The following is a 24,941-nucleotide window of genomic DNA, read 5'->3' as shown; positions in this document are numbered from 1 at the left end:
ACATGTCATTAGTTTCAATTAGATGTTGCTATGAATTGCACATAACATTCTACATTGTGTCCATTTCCCCTTTCCTTTGTTTGTCTTGTGGTTTTAGATTGTAAACTCTTTGTGGCAGGGGTAGCCTCTTCCTCTGTGTTTCTATGGTGCCTAGAGCAGTGAGGACCTAATTCTGACTGGCACCTTTGAGTGCTATAAATTAAGAACAATAAATATCTGACCATTACCTAATAAAAAAAAAAAGGTGTGAGAAAAGTCTAATACATCTATTGCCTGTTTGTGTTTGGTTTTAAAATATCTGTAATAACTCTTTCTAGTATGATTCATACAAAGTCATTGGGTTCATTACAGGAATGAAGCTGTGTAGTACATGAGGTTCAGACTGAGATGATCTAATGTCTCCAGGTCTTTAAATCTGTGAATTTATGAAAATCATTTTCACCCTTCTCTCCATTATGCTTTTTCCTCTGATATTTTTTCCTAGTTGGCAAGAATTCATCTATTCTCTCTCTCTCTCTCTCTCTGTGTTCCAGATCAGGGGACTGTACAGAAAGTTGTTGTCCTGCCCACCAACTCTTCGGCAAGTGGAGAGCTCATTTTGGAAGAACTGGAGGTTTTTCAGGTTTGTCTCACTCTCCCTTACATTCCTACAACATGTGTATTCACACAAACGCTTTGGTCTCAAAGACTTTGTCAAGGGTGACTAGAATTTGATAAAAGATTAAATAAATTAGTATAATGTCAGCTTGATGTCCTCCAACTGAAGGAAATAGGAGTAAGGTGATGTGGAGTGTAAATAGGCTTAACTCTTTTTTTCTACATTCAAGTTGCTTGTTTTTCTTATGTTGTCATCCTGGCTCAAAGGATTTTGATAATCACATTTTTAAGAGGTCATGTTATATTGGCTGCCAGCAGCAGACTTTTATCATTGGCATCGCATATTGAGACAGCAGCCATTTGCAACTGGAATCAAAGTTTTTCTTTCTTTCTTTCCTTCTTTTTTTTTTCTACTTTGATTATACGATAAGCTTTCTGATTATAAACCAGATCTGAAGCAAACTGGTGTTGTTTTTGCTTTGCTCCAGTTCTTTAAAGCCAGATGTCACTGGAGTCCAAAAGCTTTCGGCCTAAATCATGCTAAGCTGAAAAAACGGCATAAACAATTAAGGGAAAAGATATTTAAGCAGTCTCTGTCAGTCATTCCAGCCTGTAAGAACAATAACAAACTTGTTCACCCTATGGTGAAAGCTCTTTAACTTTTGTGAGTGGACTGCCATTTACCAGGGAGACTCAGGGCAATGCTCAGCTACAAGCCTGAGTAGCAATCTGTACTGAGTTGTCCTGCCCCCAGGGGAGCTCAGCCTAGTGTGCAGAGGGACTGGGATGCCTACTCCCTATGGTGTGGCTAACTTGCTGTATGGGCAGGTGTGGAAGAAACAAAGTCATGGCCCCATCTCTTCCCAGCCCTCTTTTGGCACACCAAAGAAGCATAACTTGTTCTCCCCTGTGGACAGAGGCCATCCCTTGTGCAAGCCATACAAGGGAGTGCTGTCTGGCCCACCCTCCTCTGCACACCCTTGTAAAGGCCTGTCCCAACCTAGGTTGCACAGTCACTTTGTAGCCCAGGCTACCTGTGAACTTAAATTATCTTGTTAGGCCTTGAGTGGAAGACTAAGCCTATTTTTTTAAAAAGTACACATGAATAATATCACTTTTGGGAACTCCATTCACCAGAAATATTATTAATTCTGTTTACACCAGGGGAAACTGAGGCAGGGAAAGGAAGGGCTCATGGGAAGTCTGTGCCAAAGCTTGGGAGAGAACCCAGGGTGATGACTCTCAGTCGCCTGCTTGGTCATCTCAATCACATGATATGTCATTCTGAGCCCTCATTTTGGCATAAGCTCTGGGCTCAAAACACATGTACTTGGGTTGGGGCTTTACTGGTGACTCTCAAAAATCGAGGGGGACATGGGTAGCATAGGCTTAGTGTTAATAAAGACTAAGATGAAGTAAAGCATGCAGTGTCAAGTATTTTCTTTTTAAAAAGTAGCTCTGACAGGGAAAGTGGAATCTGAGACCCAAAGTGACATTTGGCAGATTGCAGTGAGAAAGATGGCTGGAGAAAAGTTACTTAATCTTTTTTCCACGCAAGACAGAAGAGACAGAGAGCCCCAGAACAGCACTGCCAACACAAAAGGGGGACATTCTGATGCAGTTCCGTGTTTATTAAAATGAAACACAGATAGAATTGTTCAAAGCAAGGAGGGACTAGACACTACAAGCTTCCCACACACTGAGCTCTGCAAATTTACTACCCATAAGGCATAACCTCGCAACTACAACCTTATTAATTTGGCCATTTACCCCCTCACAGCTATGTCAATATGACTCATTTCTCAACTGCTAAGCCTTTATTGTTCCAGTCCTGAGCCCCAACATCTGCCAATTCATTTTATCTACCGCAGGTACTTATATGTCCCCTACTACTGTAGAATCATAGACGCATAGGATTAGAAGAGACTGCCATGGTCATCTCCCTGTCAAGATGCAGGATTTGTTGTGTCTAAACCAGCCAAGACAGATGGCTATCCAGCCCCCTTTTGAAAACCTGCAATGAAGGAGCTTCCACAACCTCCTGAAGCAGTCTTTTCCATTGTACTACTGTTCTTATTTTAGGAAATTTTTCCTAAGATTTAAACTAAATCTGTTATGCCGTAGTTTGAACCCATTGCCTCTTGTCCTGCCCTCTGTTGCAAGAGAGAACAACTTTTCTCCTGTAGCATCTGAGCACCCCATAATCTTAATGTATATGTCCTCACGACATCCCTGTGAGGTAGGGAAGTACTACTACCCCTCATTTTCTAGTTGGGGAGCTGAGGCACAGAAAAACTAAGTGACCAGCCCAAGATCACAGTGGAAGCCTGTGGTGGAACATGGAATTGGACCCAGCTTTCCCAGCTCCCAAGTACTCACTCCTGAAGTGTTACAACACCACACTCCCTTAGGAGCTCTGAAAAGCCCCTTGTTATTCCAGTCCTGAGCCTCCACACAGCTCTTTTGGTGAGCAGTACTTTAATCCTGACCTACCACAAAGGCATTCTTCCCTTGTGATTACTATAGTAAATACTTGAGCCCCAAAATAATGATTACCATTATTGTTGCCATTACTGATACCATTAATTTTGATGAGAATAACGAATTGTTTCATTAGTTTAACAGAGTGGATGTAATAACTCCTAAGGGTGTTCTTTACCATTCAGTTTGACATAGATAATGAAAGACACTGAAAACTAAATACAGTAGTGTTCAATGTTCTCTGAGTATGCTGAGCAAAAACAAAAATTTAGTAACACAACACATCATTTGTAATGTTGGCATTTTTTGTTGATAATCTAAAACCATGTGTTGGACAGTAACCAACAGTAAGCACTGTAGACAGTGTAGAAGAAATATTAATTCTCCTTGTCCGGCAAATGTGCTAATTACATATGAGCTGTTACATGATTCCTGCATGCTGTTACCTTGCAAAGAGAGAGTGATGGTTTGAAAACGCATACTGCCTATCTGCAGTGGTGAGGCAGCTCTTAAGAGCAGGTCAGCCAGAAGTGTGAGCACACTTGTTAATGTGTATGAGTCAAGTCCAGAGGTTTATGCAGCCAATATATTTACTGACTCAAACTTTGTGTTTATGTCATATTTGTTGAGTTGTGACAAAAGATGATTAGGCGTGAATGACATCCTATCAGGAGCCTGGAAAAGAATAGTTTAATCTAGAAAAGACTGTGTCTTACCAAACTTTAAAGTTTAATGTCATGACATCATAAATAAAAGAAGGCATATAAATGTGATTTGTCTTTCAGAATAAGGCTCCTATAACAACAATGAAGATCTCATCTAAAAAGGTAAAGAACAGTGGAACACTCATTCAATGGTTATTACTTGAGGACAAAACTGATTTAAGATCCTAAAAAAGCTAACTATGATGCACCATACTAAACACAAACAAACAGATCTTCAACGTAGCACCATTGACTCCCAATTTACACTAGTTAAGAATCTATTCCAGCATCATCAGGACAAAATTCACTAGTCCAGTGTTCATTATTTGTTATTTGCAAAAGTGTCAACAGTCCAACAAGGGAACAAAAAAATTACCATATGGTCAATCACATAACAATCCATAGACTGAGGCTATTTGTCTAAACTATTCATTCAATGCTTAGGGAGTGCAGGAAAAGGTAGTATTGGACCTATGATGAGCTTGTGTCTGTCTAGCTCACTTGTAATGGATATTTTACCATGACTCATTAGTAATTATTATGGTGATGGTGATCATAATTGTTGTGTGACTGCACAACCAAGATAAAATGGAGCTAAAATTCTGTATTACAATAATTTAAAGGTGATGAATTGTGTCCAAGACTTTATCAAATTATTAATTAATTAATTACTAATTATGAAATTAAACTCAGTGTGATTTGCCAGCATTGTGACAGAGATGGCTCTGGCCACACAATTCAGGTATGTTCAGATCCAGGGTTGACCTCCACTGTAAGGAATGGTATTTAACTGGCTCCTGGTTGGAACCAGTCATTTTGTTCCAGATTCTGATGCTTTCACTCACCTTGAATGACCCTTACTCTGTGAGTGGTCTCATTGACTCCAGTGGTCCCACTGGCCTGGAGTAAGGTTATGTTTAAGGTGAGTCAGAGCATCAGAATCTGAACCTAGAGGAATCCCTAAATTTTGCATTTCTGGAATCTATGTCTTGGAGAAACCCAACTAGAAGCTTTGCACAATATTTCTTAAAGAGACTGTATACAGATAAATTACTTAGCTCAAATGCTTGATTCAATAATCCACACTCACTAAGGACCAAGCCCTCAAATCTGAATTATATTAACTCAGATCTGCCAGCTGAGACTCAATGTCCAAAAAATCCATTAGCATTCTCCATAGCATTTTAAGTGCTTTCTAACAGGAGGTGGTAATGTTATAGGCATATTAACTTGGGGGGAGATTTCTCTTTGGCTTTGAACCATTAGTGGTTCATCTCTTGATTTTTAGTTAATTACAAAATTAATGGAAGGTTTTATGGGTTTGTTAGCTAACTCCTGGGTGAAACTCCTCCTCTAACCTCCGCATCTGAAATAAATGTTTCCATTGCCTTCAACAGCAACAATTGTATGTGAGCTCAGATGAAGGAATCACCCAGGTATCTTTGCATCGCTGCCATATCTATGGAACAGCCTGTGCTGATTGCTGCCTAGCCAGAGATCCTTACTGCGCTTGGGACGGCAATTCCTGCTCTAGGTTCTACCCAACAGGGAAAAGGTGCGTAAGTATTCAGTAGTCTGTTGAGATTTGCAAAGAAAGTACAAGTCAGGTTTTTACTCTCATATGCAGTCAGGGTTTATGTAATGTGATAGCGGAAGGAGACTTTTTTTGTTGCTGGCTTCCTTAAAAATAATACTGAGATACCTGTTGCATTTAGCATTACAGACTGACCTAAAGTATCTGCTAAAGTATCTGCTAAAGAGATCACTTTTTTATATTTAAAGCAATATATTGTGAAAGAAAAAATTCATTCTACCTTTAATGCCTAATCCTCCTCTGGTATACAATATATGCACGAAAGTTAATGGAGTTACATTGAAGTAATGCTGATGTAGAATAGAATTAGAATCCAGTGATGCTTTTGCCTTTGTTTAAATACAGTTGTTTGCTGTGGATGTAACTATGATGGTCACCTCTTTCATGCAAGATAATATATGAGAGTGTGTCTGGTGTATTATAATCTTTATATTATGTGTTTCTCCTCACTGAAAAGGACTATATACAGGGAATCAAGTTGGTTGGGAATTTTTCAAGGAGTCGTTTTTCAAAACGCTGATTTGTTGACACCAAAACTATTCACAAATATGGGTCTGTTTTGACAAATTTCCTGACTTTAAAAATGTTGGAATAAAGAAGTTTGGAAATTGTCCAAATATTCCATTCCAACACTTTTGAAACCAAACAAAAAATATCAAATTTTCGAGTTCAAAATGACATTTTGAAATGTACTCTTATTAGACTAAAAAACAGTTGAAAAAAAGAAAAAATTACAATCAAAACATTTAAAAATTACTGAAACAAAATGTTTTGATTGACATGATCTACTCTTTTAAAAATGTTCAAAATGCAAACATTTTTGACATTTCGACTTTTCAGATGATTCAGTATGGTTAATATTTTCATACTCCCAAAAATATTCATAGAACAAGAAGAGTGTTTCCCACCCTGCTCTGGAACCCGACTGATACAGGCAAATTTCATTTCCATATAATTCCTGCTAGATTTGGGATTTTCCACATGAGGTTCATTAAAGCAGACATGGAAAGCAATTTTTCTTTAATTTACAACAGAAGGTTTCAAGTTCACACTGAGATAATGGCACAAACCATACTGTCTGTGCAAAATAGCAGCCTCGCGCCACTTCTCTAGGGAAATATATATAGCAGAGTGCTGCAGAGAGGTCTCATATTACCGGGGCTTCACTGCTTGTACAAATGACTACAGAATATCTAATGCACTTTGCATGAAGTATTATCAAACTCAATTTTTTATGACAAGCATGGTCTTAACCTGGCCTGTGGAGGAGCGAAAGAGGAATGAGACTCACATTCCCCTGTGCAACCTCCCTGCATCACAGTTGTAGGTGCAAGGGAGAGCCCAAGAAGTGTGTGCATGGTCCTTCCCCCTGTTCAGGTATGTGAAGGACTGAGAGAGAGGGATAGGAAATGAATGGAGCCTTGGCTCCATCCCCCAATGGACCTGGTGCCAGTAGTTAATTGCTAACATCTGGGAGTAAAAATGGGAAGAGAGACAATTCCTTCTCTGGGCTTCTCCTGGGATGAGGCAGCTCAAGGCAATCCTTTACACGGGATTAACTCATAAAGTATCAGCTAGTTCTAAGTGAACAAAATATACTTTATGATACAGTTACCTCCTTGGGGATTTTTTTTGTTTTGTTTTGTTTTGTTTTTACAATTTGCAAAGTTCAATATTTGACCGCTGGTCTTCAGGACAGATTCTTTCTGACACCAAGCAAAGTCCAGGGTGGGAGGATGGGGAATGACCAGGGAGCTGGATTCTCAGCCCACCTGCAGTGCCAACACAACTTAAAGCTGTCACGAGGTATAACAGAATGAAAACTCAGGCCCAACATTTCCAATTTCCAGTTGACCTCTTGACACTTCCATCATGTAGATTCATGTCATTTCCATTCAGTTTTATTCTGCTGCTAACATTTTGTTTGTAATGTGATTTTTATAGCATACCAAAATAAACACCAAAAAGAGTATGGAAAACAATCTGTTTTTCATATGCTAAGGAAATGAGTTGTTCCTTTATCTAAAGTAACAGCTTGTGCTGGAGAAAACATCAGTAATTAGAGCCAAATCCCCAAGTCTATACGGCAGTATCTTGCTACAGTCAATCTTTCTCTCGCCACCTCTGTGCTTTGTGTATTACTGCTGTGTGTCATCCTCCAAGGCATAACCTTAACACACCTGGATTTTTCCTTATTTCCTGAACACACCCACAAACACATCCTCCCCAAACAAACATTTCCACTTCTTATTCCTGGATAAATAGTCAACTGTCCAGATTAGGTCTTTTAATTAGCTTATTGGGATACGGGAGCAGCTTCTGAAAGACCATCGCTAATTATGGTTTACCAAGATATTTTCCTACTCTGATGTTCATAGAGAAGTCTTCACTATTTTCTCTGTCATCTGTAGATAACTCAGGCCATGTTACAGGGGTGCAGTATTTGTAATATTGAGCATTAAAAATACACAGGTGACACATTTGAAAATGCACCCTTCAAAAACGTTTCTTGTTGATCAATATAGGGAGGTGATAAGGGATTGTAAGCAGTGCGGGACAGGGACTGTCTCTCAATCTGCATCTGTACAGTACCTCGTATAAGTAGTCCATAATCTTAGTTGGGGCCTCTAAGCACTATAGTAATATAATAATAATAATAATGGCCTATAATTCCCATTGAGTCAATGGGAATTGCACAGGGGCTGCATCTGACAGCAGAATTTGGTTCAAGGATTTTTTGTAGTTAAGTTCAAGAATTTTCAGTAGTTAAGGAGCTGAAAACCTTAAACTCCCAATGAAGTCAATGGGATGCATTCAAGACACACTCAGCACCTTGCAGGATTGAGCTATATCGAGGTAGGCTGGCTTGTTGTTGCTGCATCTCCCAGTGAGCTGGACCACAGCTGTCCTGCAACTTTTAGATCCTGCTCCATTAATGACAAAATACATCAAATTTGCATTGCAGATTTTCAGTAACCAAAGCATTTTGAATGACTCTGTTTGAAGTGGGGACAGTTAACTTTGTCTCATGCTACATGAAATCTTACTTGCTTAGAAATTCATTCTGTGCACAAAAGCCTGAGAAAATAGTTCACAGTTGAAGCTATGATCCCTAAGATGAACTGTGTTATTGTTAGCAGTAGTATTCATTATTGGGATTACAGTAACACCTTGCTGATTTAACTGATATTGGGATCCCATTGTATTGGGTGCTACAAAAACACATATTAATAGATAGTTACATTATAAGAGAAAAGATAGATGGAGCAGCAGCAATCAGTGTGCAGCGAGTCAAAAAAAACTAACAGACTGTTAGGAACCATTAAGAAAGAGACAGATAATAAAACAGAAAATATCAAAATACCACTATATGAGTCCGTGGTACTCCCACACACTGAATACTGTGTGCAGTTCTGGTTGCCACATCTCAAAAAAGATATATTGGAACTGGAAAAGGTGCAGAGAAGAGCAACAAAAATGATTAGGGGTATGGAACAGCATCCATCTGAGGAGATTTTAAAAAGCCTGGGACAGTTCAGCTTAGAAAAGAGATGACTGGGGGGAGTATGATAGAGGTCTATAAAATCATGAATGGTGTGGGGAAAGTGAAGTGGGAAGAGTTATTTACCCCTTCACATAACACATGGAACAGGGGTCACCCAAAATTAATAGGCAGAAGGTTTAAAACGAACAAAAGGAAGTACTTCTTCACACAACTCACAGTTCAATCTGGGACCTCATTGCCAGGGGATGTTGTGAAAGCCAAGTACAACTGGGTTCAAAAAAGACTTAGACAAATTCATGGAGGATAGGTCTATCAATGGCTATTAGCCAAGATGTTTAGGGATGCAACCCCAAGCTCTGGGTGTCCCTAAACTGTCAGAAGCTGGGACTGGATGATAGGGGATTGGATCACTTGATAGATTGCCCTTTTCTGTTCATTTCCTCTGAAGCGTCTGGCACTGGGTACTGTCAAAAGACAGGGTATTGGGTTAGATGGACCATTGATCTGACCCCCCATATGGCCATTCTTAAGTTGTTAGGATGGAAGGAGAAACGGAGGCACAGAGCGATGAAGTGACTTGATCGAGGTCAGAATAAGGAATAGAGCCTAGATCTCCTGACTCCCCATCCATATTGCCCGCTGTTGCAAGTTTTGCATACACTTTGTATAGCAATGTATGGCCACTGGATCTGTGCAATCATGAACCCAAACCACACTTCCATCCTTCTTATCTCTTGTTCACCTCAAACCCCATTTGCAAAGCACTCACTGAGCCCATCTTTGAAGTGGGGAAGAGATAATAAAATTCCCTTTGTGCCCTCTCTGCAGCAAGCCACACTTCTTTGAGCAGAACTGTGGCGATTCTGGTGCCACAGGGGCCTTTTGAGACTCCTAATTTCCTGAATCCTGAATCATTAGTGCACTGAGCAAATTCTTATTAAAAAATCCCAGCAGTAGATATTCTTAGAAATAGGATTTTGCATTGACCATGTGTTGATAAATATTGAAATTGCCCTTTGCTATTCAGTGGTAGAAATCTTTACATAAGAAGGCTAAATTGTCTGGTGAGAATAAAATTTCAGTTTCCAAATCTCCACATGTTAAACACTATAAATAAAGTTGAACATAGAACCAGAAGGGACCTTCTGGAATGTTGTGTCCACTCCCCTTCTGTCATAGGCAGTCCCATCATACGATCCCATTCTTAAATGTATCATGCTCCATCCTAAAACTAGTCAGGTGGTTTGCCCCCCCCTACTCCTCTTGAAAGGCTGCTCCAGAACCTCCCTCCTCTGGTGGTTAGAAAGCTTCTGGAAGCTAGGTGCTCTTTGTGAAGTATTCATAGAATCATAGAATATTAGAGTTGGAAGGGACCTCAGGAGGTCATCTAGTCCAACCCCCTGCTCAAAGCAGGACTAACCTCAGCTATATCATCCCAACCAGGGCTTTGTCAAGCCTCAGCTTAAAAACCTCTAAGGATGGAGATTCCACCACCTCCCTAGGTAACCTATTCCAGTGCTTCACCACCCTCCTAGTAAAAAACTTTTTCCTAATATCCTCCCGCTCTGCAACTTGAGACCATTGCTCCTCGTTCTGTCATCTGCCACCACCGAGAACAGCCTAGCCCCATCCTCCCTGGAACCCCCTTTCAGGTAGTTAAAGGCAGCTATCAAATCCCCCCTCACTCTTCTCTTTTGCAGACTAAACAAGCCCAGTTCCCTCAGCCTCTCCTCATAAGTCCTATGCTCCAGCCCCCTAATCATTTTTGTTGCCCTCCGCTGCACTCTCTCCAACTTGTCCACATCCTTTTTGTAGTGGGGGGCCCAAAACTGGACACAATATTCTAAATGCAGCCTCACCAATGCCGAATAGAGGGGAATAATCACTTCCCGTGACCTGCTGGCAATGCGCCTCCTAATGCAGCCCAATATGCCATTAGCCTTCTTGACAACCAGGGCACACTTCTGACTCATATCCAGCTTTTTATCCACCGTTACCCCCAGGTCCCTTTCTGCAGAGCTGCTGACCAGTTCGTTGGTCCCCAGTCTATAGCTGTGCATGGGATTCTTCCTTCCTAAGTGGAGGACTCTGCACTTTTCTTTGTTGAACCTCATTAGATTTCTTTTGGCCCAATCCTCCAGTTTGTTTAGGTCACTCTGTATCCTATCCCTACCTTGCAGGGTATCTACCACTCCCCCGAGCTTAGTGTCGTCCGCAAACTTGCTGAGGGTGCAATCTACCCCATCCTCCAGATCATTAATAAAGATGTTGAACAAAACCGGCCACAGGACCGACCCCTGGGGAACTCCGCTTGTGACCGGTTGCCAGCTAGACATGGAGCCATTGATCACTACTCGTTGAGCCCTATGCTCTAGCCAGTTCTCTATCCATTTTATAGTCCATTCATCCAACCCATACTTCTTTAACTTGCTGATAAGAATACTGTGAGAGACAGTATCAAAAGCTTTGCTAAAGTCAAGGTATATCACGTCCACCGCCTTCCCTACATCCACAGAGCCAGTATTGTTTCTAGGGAGCCAGTTTCTGTTCGCATTTACCATCAAGTAACTCTATTATCCTAATGGATCTATAGCTCCCCTTCATCTTGCATTTGGGGAGCACAATCACTGGGATTCTGGCTGCCCTTTGGGCTTGGGAAGCAGTGATGGAAGTGAAGGGTCCATCTGCTCTGTGTTTTCTCACATATGCAAGAACAGCCTGAATCTGCCCTGTTGTTTATGGTAAGATAAACGCTATGTAAAAATAAGATGATGATGATTGATTGACTGAGCAAGGGAATGAATGTGCACCTGTGATATGCCAGGTAATATTTGACATAGTATCATCTTTTAATATCAAAGCGTAACTGTTAATTCATTCCCCAGGCTGAAGGATGCTGAAGAAATGTAGGGAAAGGCAACAAAATCCTAAGCCACATAATACATTGCTTGGTTTCTGGTTTTGTTGCAAACTCTAAAGTCAAGCAGGGAGAGACAGACAGACAGCCACCAAATTTTATGTTGGGCTGAGAGCCATGAATTCATGTGGAGAAAAATAATTATAATAGGGCATGTCATGACCATCTGATGATCCCAGCGCCCTTCACAAACATTAATGACTTAAAATTCACCATATGCTCTTAAGTCGGAGTAATATTATTCATTCTATATTATAGATAGGTAAACTGAGGCACAGAGATTCTGGCATACATTTCCATACCAGATGCTAAGAGCTGGACACCTTAATCCATAGTTAGGCACCTAAATAAGTGGTGTGCTTTTCTGAGTTGCAAAGAAACCTCAGCTCAGTCAATGAGAACTAATGACAGTTATGGATGTTCGGTATCTCTGTTAATCAGACTACTTACCTTGCTGTCTAACTTTAGGCACCCAATTGGAAACATTGGCCTAGGTAACATATCTAAAGTCAAATAGTGAGTAATTGATGATGAACAGTCATAGAGCTTACAAGACTACAAGACTGCCTTGACCTCTAAAAGGAACTGACAACGTTTGTACAAACCCCTGTAATGTGAGACCTCTGATTTTCATGTTGTTCCACTGTATAACTGTTGAAAGGATGTACTGATTGATAGTGAAGAATGGATGAACCAGTTTGGATACAATACAAAGCAGTTGAAACATTTCTCAGACACCTGAATGCAGCCCACCTTCTTTGAGGTTCAGAAAAGTCTGGGTTTCCTTTTTCATGAATAGGGTCAGTCTTAGATCCCAGCTCTCTTTCCATTGACTTCAGTGGTAAAACTTCTGTTGACTTAAATAAGAACAAGATCTGGGCCTTTTATGAATTCAAATTGTAAAACATGGAATTGTTTACAGTAAGTCACGTCCACTGATACTAATATATAATCTGGTGAACAGTTTGTTTTACAGTGTGGCTATCTTAGAGTAATAGTTTTACTTTCCAAATATTTCAGGAGGAGCCGGAGACAAGATGTGAGACATGGCAACCCTATGACTCAGTGCCGAGGATTTAACCTGAAAGGTATTGTAACTGAAAGATGATCATACTATATAGAGAGCACTTGAACTTTCATTCATGTGAGTCATCCTTCACATCAGCCATGTGGTTTACTGGTAAACCAACAATGAAGCACAATCATTTTCCTAGCCTGAGTTAGTTGTTGTTTTTTTAACATCCTTTCCTTGCATGTTACATGAAATGTGCCTTTGTATGATAAAACAGCATGATATATTATAAAGGGAGAGTCTGGCAGCATGGCTTGAGCCAAATGTAGGGAAATCATGGACTGGTCTAGTTCCCCACACACTTCCGCCCATGTACCATCTGTTCCGATCTTGAGCCTGACGATTATGCTGAACTGTGAAGTTGTTTGGGGCTGGATTGTGCTTTTGGGCACAGCCCTGAGTAAGAGGTCATGTAAGCTGCATCCCCCCTCCTTCAGGAGTAGTCCCAGGGGGCACTTTGACTCGGACACTTCTCTGAGTCACAATTCTTCTCCCTTTGCACTAGGGCAGGAATATATTACTTCATTCCTTTACACCCTGATGGCACCTGACCATCTACTCTGACCAATGAGTTGAGGCAGTGGAGCTAAGGCTCTTTCCTCTCCCAATTCCAGGGCCAAACAGGTTGGTAATTTAGGCCCAGACCCTCAGAAGGTATTTAGATGCCTAACTCCCATCAATTTCAAAGGGAGTTAGGTGCATAAATATTTTTGAGGATCTGTGCCTCCATCTTACTGCCCCGCAGGCTGAGTAAGGGCTGTGATAATCTAGTGGTCTGAGCTCTTGTCTCTTTCACGCTGCGCCATCTAGGGACTCAACAGTAGAGATGCTGACTTTCTTCAACTTGTCAAAAATAAAACTTTTTCATAGAAACCTATCCTGTGCCAATGAAACTTTCATCAAGAAGGTTTCCCAGATCCAGAATGCAATTTCTGGGAAAAGAGAGTGAGTGACTCACTAACCTGGGAGTTAAGAGACCCAGGAAGAAGTCCTTGCTCTGAATTAGGGAGAGCAAAGGCTTGAACATGGGTTTCCTACAACCTAAGTGAGTGCTTTAACCACTGAGCTGATGACTATTCTTAATTAAGATGTTTCACTCTCTCTTTTCAAGGAAGTTTTGGTGATAGGGGAAGGGACGAGATAGGGTATAGACAGGTGGCCCTTCTCCCACTTTTTCCAGTGAAATAAAAAAAACATAATTTAGACTCTTTCAACATATAATTTATATTTTAAGCCACTTTATGGCAAACTAGCACACTGAGAAGAAAAAACATTGAACAACAACCAAAAAAACAAAAGACCCAATGTGAGTAAAATGTATTAGCAAATTCATAATATGATTTTGAAACCAAGGCACAAAAGATGCCATGTTTCATGCCTCAACATTGTTAACATGTGAGGCTTTGATGTTTTTCAGCACAAAACTATATTTAAATATAGCATTGAGCACTAATAGGTTTGCATGATCACTCTATAAATATTCTGTAAAGGTTTTTAGCATTGCCAAATTATTATTAGCTTTTAGGGCTGTTATGAAAAAGCCTTTGTTTTCTTTCTCTCTCTGTCTTTCAGAGCACATATAAGAAGTGAAACTAATATGCTATAGATCTGCAGATAAATGTTTCGTGAAAAAATGGAAGTATTTAGTTACTACCATACTATAGGAAACTATTTAAAAATGTAGAAAATGTAGACAAATAGATAGGCTCTCATTCTATATAGTGTATATTCCTATATGATGCAGTCCTAAAGTACATACATAAAACTCACTTTAGCCCCAGTTCTGCAATAAACTCTGTGCAGGTGCAATGTCCGGCTAATTGCCAAATTAGGACTTTGAATGCCAAGTACTTCAGAATTGCTTCCATAAACTTAAGAATATTATTACTGTTGTTATTACAGAATCCAAAGCATGCTAGGTAACAAATAGAACAAACAGAACGCAAAGGTCCCTTCCCCAACTAAATCCAGTTTTAGAAGTGACTCAGTGAATGAGGACAGGAAATAGGAGAAGGGGGAATAGAGTGAGGAAGGACAGGGTAACAGCCATATGATGGTGTGGCTACTGGATTTAGGCATGTCCATGTCTAGGTGGTTCAATATACAGTATTTATTTTTAACTATTACTATTTACTCAGAAATACAAATTAGATTTCATGTAATGTTAGAAAAATTAAGCCTAGGCCAGTATTATTATTTGAGCAAACTAATACAAATCTAAACATGTGATAGTAGTAACAGACTCATCTATAAAGAATGTGAAGTAGCACAATACATCTAGGTGATGACACACATTCAACATATGCCCAAGTATTGCTGGAGTGTTATAAATCAATTGATAGCCTTTCCAAGGAGAAGACTGGCATCTTCTCCTTATGTCTCCAGGTCTCAGTCTCTGTCTAATCTATGCAAAGTTTTCATTGTGCTTCAGGTTTAGAACTAAGTCCTGTCCTACCTATATAAGTAGCTGCACCTGGTGAGTGGGGGTAGAGTGAGACTACATGATGTGTAGAGGTGACTGAAGGGCACCTTAATGCTGCTTTGAACAAGAAGCTGAATTTGGCCCTTTTTAGCCCCCACTGCACATGCAAGGTACAGCTACAGGCCTAATCATATCCCTGAGGTAGCAGGTTGTATCTTTTTGATGCTGCGAGGCATTGACAAGCATATGAAATAGCTCAGCCTTCTTTAGAGAGCACTAGGATGACACCCTGGACTGCTGCTGCATGGGAACAGTGGGTAGAAGAAGTTCCCTGTGTATCCTCTAATTATTCCTAGGCTGCACAAGGTAGGATTTGACCCAGGATTTGTTAAGTGACCCACGAGCAGGTGCCCTAATTTCTCAGAACGTTCTATGCCCATAACTGAACTATTTGCAGTTTGGCCTAAATCACATTTCTCCAAACTTCATTCGCTATCTTTTATAGGTCTTTGCCCCAAATAACAGATTCCTGGATGCCTTCAGTCTAGTGTGTCACAGATCATGTCTGACTCAGCGAGGTTAGGGAGCCTTGATTGCCAGTTTTCCAGACATGTAAATGTCTGCTTTCCAAGTCAGAATCAAGCATCTGTACCACAATACTCTTATCTGCTCTCTCTTGCTTCCTAGCATACAGAAATGCAGCAGAAGTCATTCAGTATGGAGTGAAAAACAACACCACCTTCCTCGAGTGTACCCCTAAATCTCCCCAGGCATCCATTAAATGGCTCTTACAGAAAGACAAGGACCGAAGGAAAGAGGTGAGTAATGCAGCTCAGCAGCACCAATCAATCTAAGAGGAGAAAGTGCATTCAATCTGGGGGCTCAGACAGTCTGGTTATGACAAAGCAGGTTACGAAAGTGACATGAACGTATCGTAGAGTTTTGGCATGATGAGGGCCAGTCTCGTTATAAATTATATCTGAGATTTTCAAAGGAGCTTAAGGGAGTTGGGCACTTCACTCCTGCTCACTTTTAATGGCAGTTGGGTGCCTAATTCCCATAGAAAATCCTAGCCTACACCTAAAGTCAATAGACTAAATAGAAAATCTTTCCTCCACAACAAGGTGATTGTAATGGGAATATTTGCACAGTCAGCACATGCTGTTGATCCAAGGAAGCAGATATAAAAGAAACAAGATGTGTAAAATCCACGAGTTTGATCTATGTACAGCAGTACCTTTGTGCAATGGAGAAGATAAAAGGGAAAGTGAGGGGAAATGGGGCAGGTTTCCTTAGCAAGAAATTAGCCTGAGCTAAAAACACTTACGGCTACAAGAATTTTCCCCACTATGGTGTAATCACATTTTCCATTACTGCACGCTCCAAGGCTCTCAAGTTTCAGCACTCGAACATATAGTATAATTGTTTATGGGTAGCATGCCTTCCTTCAGGGATACAAAAAGGAAAAATCATTTCCATTTCAAATCTAAGGCAGATATTCTTTGGGAAAAAAAGGAACGTCTGTTGTAAGAATAAGAGAGTAACATGGTGCAGGTGACAAAATATAAATAATGGAAAGTGTTACACTCATGTCAGGCCACCCTGTGAAATAAGAGAGAGGACTAATAAAGCTTTTATTGAGTAAAACATGCCTTTATTGAGCAAAATGAATGCTCAAACATTGTGCTAGCAATGTAGGTTCAATTCTTCATTCCTTACCCAAGAGAAACATACACTGGAGTTCAGTCCCCTTTCGTCTTTCTATTTCTTAATTGTGTTGGAATAACACATGCTGGAATTAGTAATGAGTGAACCACTAAAGGATCAGAGGGTTGTTTCTTTTCAACTAAGCTGAATCTCTCTGAATCCTAGAATCCTTTGCTTGAGGAACTAGGCTGGAAATTTCACAAGGATAGATTTACTCAAAATAGATTTCTGTAACTCATCATGCCAAGTGAAGTGCCGTAACATAGAAATATTTAATAAGAATGCCATCATGGACTGTCATAGGCATGACACCTAAATTAAATTGTGTGCTGTAGAAATTTCTCCAAAACCCTGCAAAACTGAATATAGAATGACATCCTTCCTACAGACACTTTTGCACCCATCATATAGAATCTACACCAGGTATATAATTCTGTCTAGAATTGTCCTCTGGGGCTAATACCCAATTAAAGCATATACCCAAAAGCCACCCAGTGTGCAGTGAGACATCAACCTCCAGTCTTACAGTCTCCATCTTCCTTTCAGCAGATGTCAGCAGAACACACTGTTAACAGGCAGGCTCCCAGGTCTGTCATGCTGGCAGAGAAAGTCTCTTTATCCTCCCGTGGTCTACCCTCTTTGGAGGTAGTTGAAACTCCTTCCTTGTATGGCTTCCCAAATTTTAATAGTTTAAAATTTTAATTTTAATAACTTTTGAAATTCATAATAAAGATCAATTTCAGAAAAACTCTTCACAGAACAGGCATGTGAAAAGAGAGTCACCAGAAGATACCAGAAGATGTGTCGTGTGTAATTAATTGACCCATCACAGTCTATAAGAAATTTATTTTGCCTTTCATCCCTGTAGGTCAAACTGAATGAAAGGATCATATCAACTGAGCAAGGACTCCTGATTCGCTCTGTCCAGGACACTGACCGAGGACTCTACCACTGCATTGCAACAGAGAACAGCTTCAAGCAAACCATAGCAAAGATCAACTTCAAAGTGTTAGATTCAGATATGGTGGCCTTCATGACTGACAAGTGGTCCCCCTGGACCTGGGCCAGCTCTGTACGAGCACTGCAGTTCCACCCAAAGGACTTCATTGCAGCGTTCAGCCATTCAGAAATGCAGATGATTAACCAGTATTGCAAAGACAGTAGACAGCAAGGACAACGTGGAGAAGAATCTCAGAAGATGAGAGGGGACTATGGCAAGTTAAAAGCCCTGATTAACAGCAGGAAAAGTAGGAACCGAAGGAATCAATTACCAGGATCTTAATTTTTCATTGGGAGCCTCAGATGTGTTTGTTCTCCCTGCAGGGTCTCGTGTTTGTCTGCTGAGAGCATATTAAAATAAAAACTATTAAAGCAAGCCTGAGAAACCACCCTACTCCCAGTAAAATGCAGTGTAACTTAATTAAAGAAAATACACAATAAGCATTTTCTTTGTGAGATGCTCATTGGCACTGAATAGGCCCCATCCTAGCGGCAAAACTGAGTATTTACCTTAACCCATTTGATGTCCTGATATTTACTTACAGTTGAAAAGAAAGAAAAAAAATCAGTGTGTTAACTTGCAGTTTTGGAATTAAGCAGAACAGAAGGGGAGAGAGAGAATTTGGGTTAAGATGGATGTTCAGATTAGGGTGGTGCCCCAGGGTTTCCTGCACTGCCTTTAAGTCTGTGAGTTTCTAATTGTTTACGGTTCAATGTTGGGTTTGCAGCTTTCATTCACTGTATAAGTCTTGTGAACGCATGTAGGCAAGAAGCTGGCAAAAGTAAAGTACAGTAGAAGTGGATAGTACATTAAAAAAACTAAAGGTCAAATGAAGGTAAAAGTAGGACAAAATGAGAAAAAATGTTTTTATACTTCAGTGAACGTAGATTATTGTTCATAATATGAGTTGTAATACATGCTGAGATTTAATTTACAAATATCTCTGCTCCTATTGATATCAAATAGCATATTGGCCCTATAACATTGCATAGTTTTGTCAGCAACATGAGGACTTTGATTATAGATAACATTTTCAAAAGTATCTAAGTCATTTAGATGCTTTTGAAAATGTTACCTTCCTGTTTTTACAAGTGACCAGAATGTGGATGTATTGTACAACATTTCCTCAAAAACTAGAACCACAGATTTCTTTTATCATGTCCCAAATGATAAAGGTTAGAGCTGGTCAACAGATTGGAAAAAAATCATGAACATTTTTGAAAATTTCAAAAGCAATGTCTTTTCAAAGTTTTCCAAAAGAGCTGACTTAAAAAATGTTCACAAAAATATTTTCCAAAAATATTCGATTTAAAACATTTCCAGTTTTATTTTTTTCCCCTTTCTTTCATCCTCTCTCCTTTTTTAAAACACATTTGCTATTTGTTGCTGAAAAAGGTTGGGGGGAAGGGAAAGGTTTAGAAAGGTGCAAAAAAGAAAACTGAAAAAATTCTGTTTTCTCAAAAAAAAAAAAAAAAAAAAAAAAAAAAAAAAAGAATTTTCAAAACAAGATGTTTTTGGTGAAATTTTCACTTTCAAAAGCCATTTTTCAGCAAAAACATTTTTGTTCAAAAAAATCTCTACCAGCTCTAATGAAAATCATGATCTGTAACATGCTTAATAGAACTGGTTGAAAATTTGGTGAATGTTTTTTTGTCCATCCAGCCATCTGGTAAAAAAAAAAGTCACCATTTTCCAACCATCTGTAATGCAAAATATCAGGGGCAAATCCTGCTAGTCTTACTTATGTGAGAAGTTCCTGGAGTCCAATGAGTCTACTCATAAGACAGTCATTAGCCACAGGAATTAGCCAGAGATAGTACCACAGAATATCACATTTAATGCAATATTTTCCGACTGCAGCAAAATAAGCTAATTAAAGAAAGGATATATTCAGCCAACAAAACATAATTTTATGATGAATTGAGGGAAGATAACTTCTGACCCAGAGATGGTTTTCAAAAAAAAATTCCAGCAGCTCTAATAAATGCCTTCAAACAGAATATGTATCCATTAGTATTTTAACATTATTGTTTTTAAAACTATTAATGGAAACTCTTTGGGCATGATTCTTATCCCACTTCTGTTGGTGTATATCGGGAGTAAGTGTGCTGAAGTCAATAGAATTACTCAAAATTTACACCAGTGTGATGGAGAAACTAGCAGAATTCAGTTATTCTGGTTTCAAACTGATGCAAGTGATATCAGAGTCAGGCTTGTTACCATTTTGCCATTCAGTGAAGGAAGAACTGGGAAATAAGTCTTGATTCAGCAGATCACTGAATCACGGGCTTATGTCCCATTGACATTAGGGGGACTACTCATAATTAACTGCAAGTTTAGCACATGCTAAAGTGCTTTGCTTAAAGTGGGATGGGATTGATCATGTGCTTAAATTTGAGCATGTGTTTAAGTACTTTGCTGATTCAAAGCCTAAATGCATATTAGTGGTATTAAATACACTGGTATTTATTTAAAGGCCTGAACCAAAGCCCATGGAAACCAATGGCAAGTTGCCCATTGACTTAGCTGGACTTCGTATCAGGCCCCAAGAGCTGGCAGGGTAGACCCTACAAAGATTAAATAAAAATGAGTAAATAAAAATCAGTTTATGCCAAGTGTCTTGCTTGCAGTGGAGAAAATATCCATTTTGTAGGATGGGAGACTTTCTGAAGATCCAGAAACTTAAATTACAAACCAAAAATTTGTTTGTGTCTCCACAAAACAAAACTACCTCCTAGACTGACATTAGTTCGTATACTCTATGCTGCACTTGCTCTTCCAATGTTATTCAACAGATTCACCGCACAGTTAGTATAACATTAATGTCTGTTGTTAGGATCGTAATTGATTCCAGATGAAATATGGCATTTAATAAGCATTTAAGGGTACGATTTATTCTTTGAGTGGTTGACTACAGTGAAATTTTAATAGGCCCCCATCAGGCCTCAGAAACGATAGTTACATTGTTTTTAACAGAATATTGGCAATATGGGATTCAGTTAAAACAATCATCATAGCTCTGAGTTTCATATGATTATAAAATAATATTTTTAAAGCTGCTTCACATACAATTCTTATGGTATGACTGTTTAAGGGATTACACTTAAACTAACATTTTTCTGCTGCATGAAAACTTAAGTGTATACATAACAAACTTCTGTCAATGTGTAGCCAGTCCAACCTTCCATACTTTAGCAGGCCTCCTCTGTGTATAGTGTACTTAGGTTCGTCAGCTGGTGTAAATAGGTGTAACTTCCTTGATGTCCACAGAACTACAGGGATTTACACATGCTGAGGATCTGGCCTTAAATGTACAGGTTAGACTTATTACAATCTTTTTTTTCTTTTTAAAGTAGATCCACCCTCCCCCCCCCCATTTCTTGTATGTAACATGGACATTTAGGATTGTAATATTGTTTGTGCTATTTAATAACTTCCTATTTTGAGGATTACTGAATAATGTATATAATTTTACTCCTTTTTTAAAAGAAACACCTTCTAGACATAACTTTGCCAAATGTAAAGATAAGTTCTCTGCCAAGAACTCCATAAGTGTACTTTTTTTTTTGCTGTTTTTATTTTGTGTAGTTTGTAAAGTTTGCTGAAATCCTGATTTAACAATCTGTTCTTTGCAATCATCGGTACTGTAGATACATGTGTTTCATTCAGAAAACCCTCTTTTAAAAAAGTGTAGGTATGTGTATAGTTCCTAGCATGATGAAACTGTCATTACGGTGAATATTCATTATATCCTGTGCAAGAAAGAACAAAATGTAGTTTAACACAGTGCTATTTAATTGGTTACCTAAAATATTATTTGCCTGACAAAATAAAGTGTGTTGAAACCACTTCAGAATTTGTTTTGCTTTTCCCTTTGTAGATCTTTGTTAATAATCAAGAACTTTCTTGCTTATGAGAAGAACAGCTGTCCCGTACATCTTTGGACAAATCCATGCAAAACATGCTGGTTTCAAGATTTGTGGTATGTCGGTTTTTGCCCTCTTGGTTACATTGAGTAATACCGTACTCTGTGAGTTTAGTATTATTGGTTTCTTAGAAAAGTCTGGAATTCTAAGGGCAAGATTGAACTTCTAATAATGAACATTGTGAAGCATCTGTATCTCATCATGACAAAAAGGAAGAGTGGATTGAATTATTGCATTGATCATTTTTGGGTAGAAAATTGGTTTTTGACAGAAAACATAATTTAGCAGGAAATTTCTGGTTTGAAATTTCCAGACTGTCCAATTCTTCAACAAAAAAGATTTAGGAAAGAGAAACAAAACAAAACAAAAATATGGGGCGCAATTAATCCCCCCCGGTTTTTGTTTCACTGAAAAAACTGAAAAAATTCAGTGAACATTTTCAAATGAAACATTCTCGTTTTGTGTGGAATTTTTTGCACCAATTATATAGCATTTTCAAGCAGCTCTATATGAGGAGCACAAGGGCAGGACTGCAACTCAGAGTCACAATTCCTTCTCATGTCCTGCCCTGTGGTTGAAGTAATTTGCCCCTCACCTGTAGCACAAGCCTTTCTTCTCCATGGCACCATGTGCTGTCTCAGCGCTGCTGTCCAGACATCTCTGCCCACCCTGCTCTGCCTATCTGTATTGATCATGGGAGCAGTAGAGGATCTACAGAGTCTGCTCTCCCTCCTGGGAGCTGCACAAGGAAGCAAGGGAAGGAGTTTTACTCCTCCTACATGGCTGCAGAGAGCTGGGCCTCAGTCTGTGCACAAGACTATTCATGTCAGTGGGGTACTAATGAACTTGAATAATAGTGCCAGAATGAGAGCACAATAACCTGTTCATTGAAAAGCTCAAAAAATGGAGTAAACTTGAGCCACGTTTTGAGGGAAGGCGAGTTCAGGTTTGCGAGAAGGTGAGCCTTGGTGTGATGCTTTCTCAGGGTGCCCAGGACAGGGAGTCTTCTAGCTACTGCCAGTTTATGGTCTTTAATAGACAGTGTGTGGAATCATAGAAGATTAGGGTTGGAAGGGACCTCAGGAGGTCATTTAGTCCAATCCACTGCTCAAAGCAGGACCAACCCCTACTAAATCATCCCAGCCAGGGATTTGTCAAGCTGCACTTTAAAAACGTCTAAGGATGGAGATTCCACCACCTCTCTAGGTAACCCATTCCAGTGCTTCACCACCCTCCGTGTGAAAAAGCTTTTCCTAATATCCAACCTAAACCTCCCCCACTGCAACTTGAGACCATTGCTTCTAGTTCTGTCATCTACAACCACTGAGACCAGTCTAGTTCCATCCTCCCTGGAACCCCCTTTCAGGTAGTTAAAGGCTGGTATCAAATCCCCCCTCATTCTTCTCTTCTGAAGACTAAACAAGCCTAGTTCCCTTAGCCTCGCCTCATAAATCATGTGCTTCAGCCCCCTAATCATTTTTGTTGCCCTCTTCTGGACTCTCTCCAATTTCTCCACATCCTTTCTGTAGTGGGGGGACCCAAAACTGGACACAATACTCCAAATGCGGCCTCACCAGTGCCGAATAGAGGGGAATAATCACTTCCCTTGATCTGCTGTCAATGCGCTTACTAATGCAGCCCAATATGCCAATAGCCTTCTTGGCAATAAGGGCACACTGTTAACTCATATCCAGCTTCCTGTCTACCGTAACCCCGCCTGGGTTTTCTGCAGAACTGCTGCCTAGCCAGTCAGTATTCAGTCTGTAGCAGTACATGGGATTCTTCCATCCTAAATGCAGGACTCTGCACTTGTCCTTGTTGAATCTCATCAGATTTTTTTTTTTTTTTGGTCCAATCCTCTAATTTGTCTAGGTCACTCTGTATCCTATCGCTACCCTCCAAGGTATCTACCACTCCCCTCATCTGAGTGTCATCTACAAACTTGCTGAAGGTGTAATCTAGATCTTGGTCCCAGCACCAACCCCTAGGGCACTCCTCTTGTGGCTGCCAACTAGACACTGAGCCATTGATCACTACCCATGAGCCCGATGATCTATCCATCTTTCTATCCATCTTATAGTCTATTCGTCCAACCCATATTTCTTTAACTTGCTGATAAAATTACTGTGAGACCATATCAAAAGCTTTGCTAAAGTCAAGGTAGATCACGTCCACCACTTTCCACACATTCACAGAGCCAGTCATCTCATCATAGAAGGCAATCAGGTTGGTCAGGCATTATTTGCCCTTGCTGAATCCATGCTGACTGTTCCTGATCACCTTCCTCTCTTCCAAATGCCTCACAATGGATTCCTTGAGGACCTGCTCCATGTTTTTTCCAGGGGCTGAGGTAAGACTGACTGGTCTTTAATTCTCCGGTTCCTCCTTCTTCCTTCTTTTGAAGATGAGCATTATATTTGCCTTTTTCCAGTCGTCCAGGACTTTCCCCAATTGCCACGTGTTTTCAAAGATAATGGCTAATGGCTCTGCAATCACATCAGCCAACTCCCTCAGCACCCTCGGATGCACTGCATCCAGCCCATGGAATTGTGTATGTCCAGCCTTTCTAAATAGTCCTGAACCTGTTCTTTCAGCACTGAGGAGTGCTCACCTCCTCCGCATTCATGGCTCCATCTGATTTTATGCCAGTTCATGGCTCCATTTGATTTTATGGCAAAAACTAATAAAAAGTCAGCATTTTCACTGAGATTCCCTGTGTAACAGCTACTGCGTTAATTGCATCTCTCACCCTCTCTGATTCAGCTCCTGCAGTGCATGCCCCTCTGAGAGCTATGACCAGTGGTACCCAGGGACCAGCCTTGTGAAATCAAAGTATGATTTTATTTAGAACCAAAGCATGCCAGAGAAAAATGTTCACTCTCGCTGCTTCAATGCCAAGGTCACCCAGAATTCATGATGTTATTACATCGCAGCACTGCATGCTGCACCCTGCATTGGGCATGTGGCTGCACTGCCCTAGAAGGTGCCCCGTGGAGCTGCCTGGTGCACAGGCAGA

General features: G+C 40.0%; 1 protein-coding gene across 1 annotated transcript in view; it reads left to right on the top strand.

Annotated features, from left to right (window-relative positions):
- The window catches only part of SEMA3C (semaphorin 3C), a 155,466-nt gene extending 135,995 nt beyond the window's left edge, over positions 1 to 19,471 (top strand). Inside the window, exons 13-18 of the mRNA XM_067564544.1 lie at positions 534 to 622; positions 3,864 to 3,905; positions 5,180 to 5,337; positions 12,819 to 12,886; positions 15,980 to 16,110; positions 17,868 to 19,471. Of these exons, the coding sequence (XP_067420645.1) occupies positions 534 to 622; positions 3,864 to 3,905; positions 5,180 to 5,337; positions 12,819 to 12,886; positions 15,980 to 16,110; positions 17,868 to 18,281 (902 nt within the window). The 3' untranslated portion in view covers positions 18,282 to 19,471. The remainder of the gene's footprint in view (positions 1 to 533; positions 623 to 3,863; positions 3,906 to 5,179; positions 5,338 to 12,818; positions 12,887 to 15,979; positions 16,111 to 17,867) is intronic.
- The last annotated feature ends 5,470 nt before the right edge of the window (positions 19,472 to 24,941 follow it).

This window comes from Emydura macquarii, unplaced genomic scaffold (assembly GCF_026122565.2).
Source record: "Emydura macquarii macquarii isolate MOO-44397 ecotype Brisbane River unplaced genomic scaffold, CSIRO-AGI_Emac_v2 contig_2636, whole genome shotgun sequence".
NCBI lineage: Eukaryota > Metazoa > Chordata > Testudines > Chelidae > Emydura > Emydura macquarii.
The sequence above is the reverse complement of the archived record's forward strand: the minus strand, read 5'-3'. Positions and strand labels throughout refer to the sequence as shown.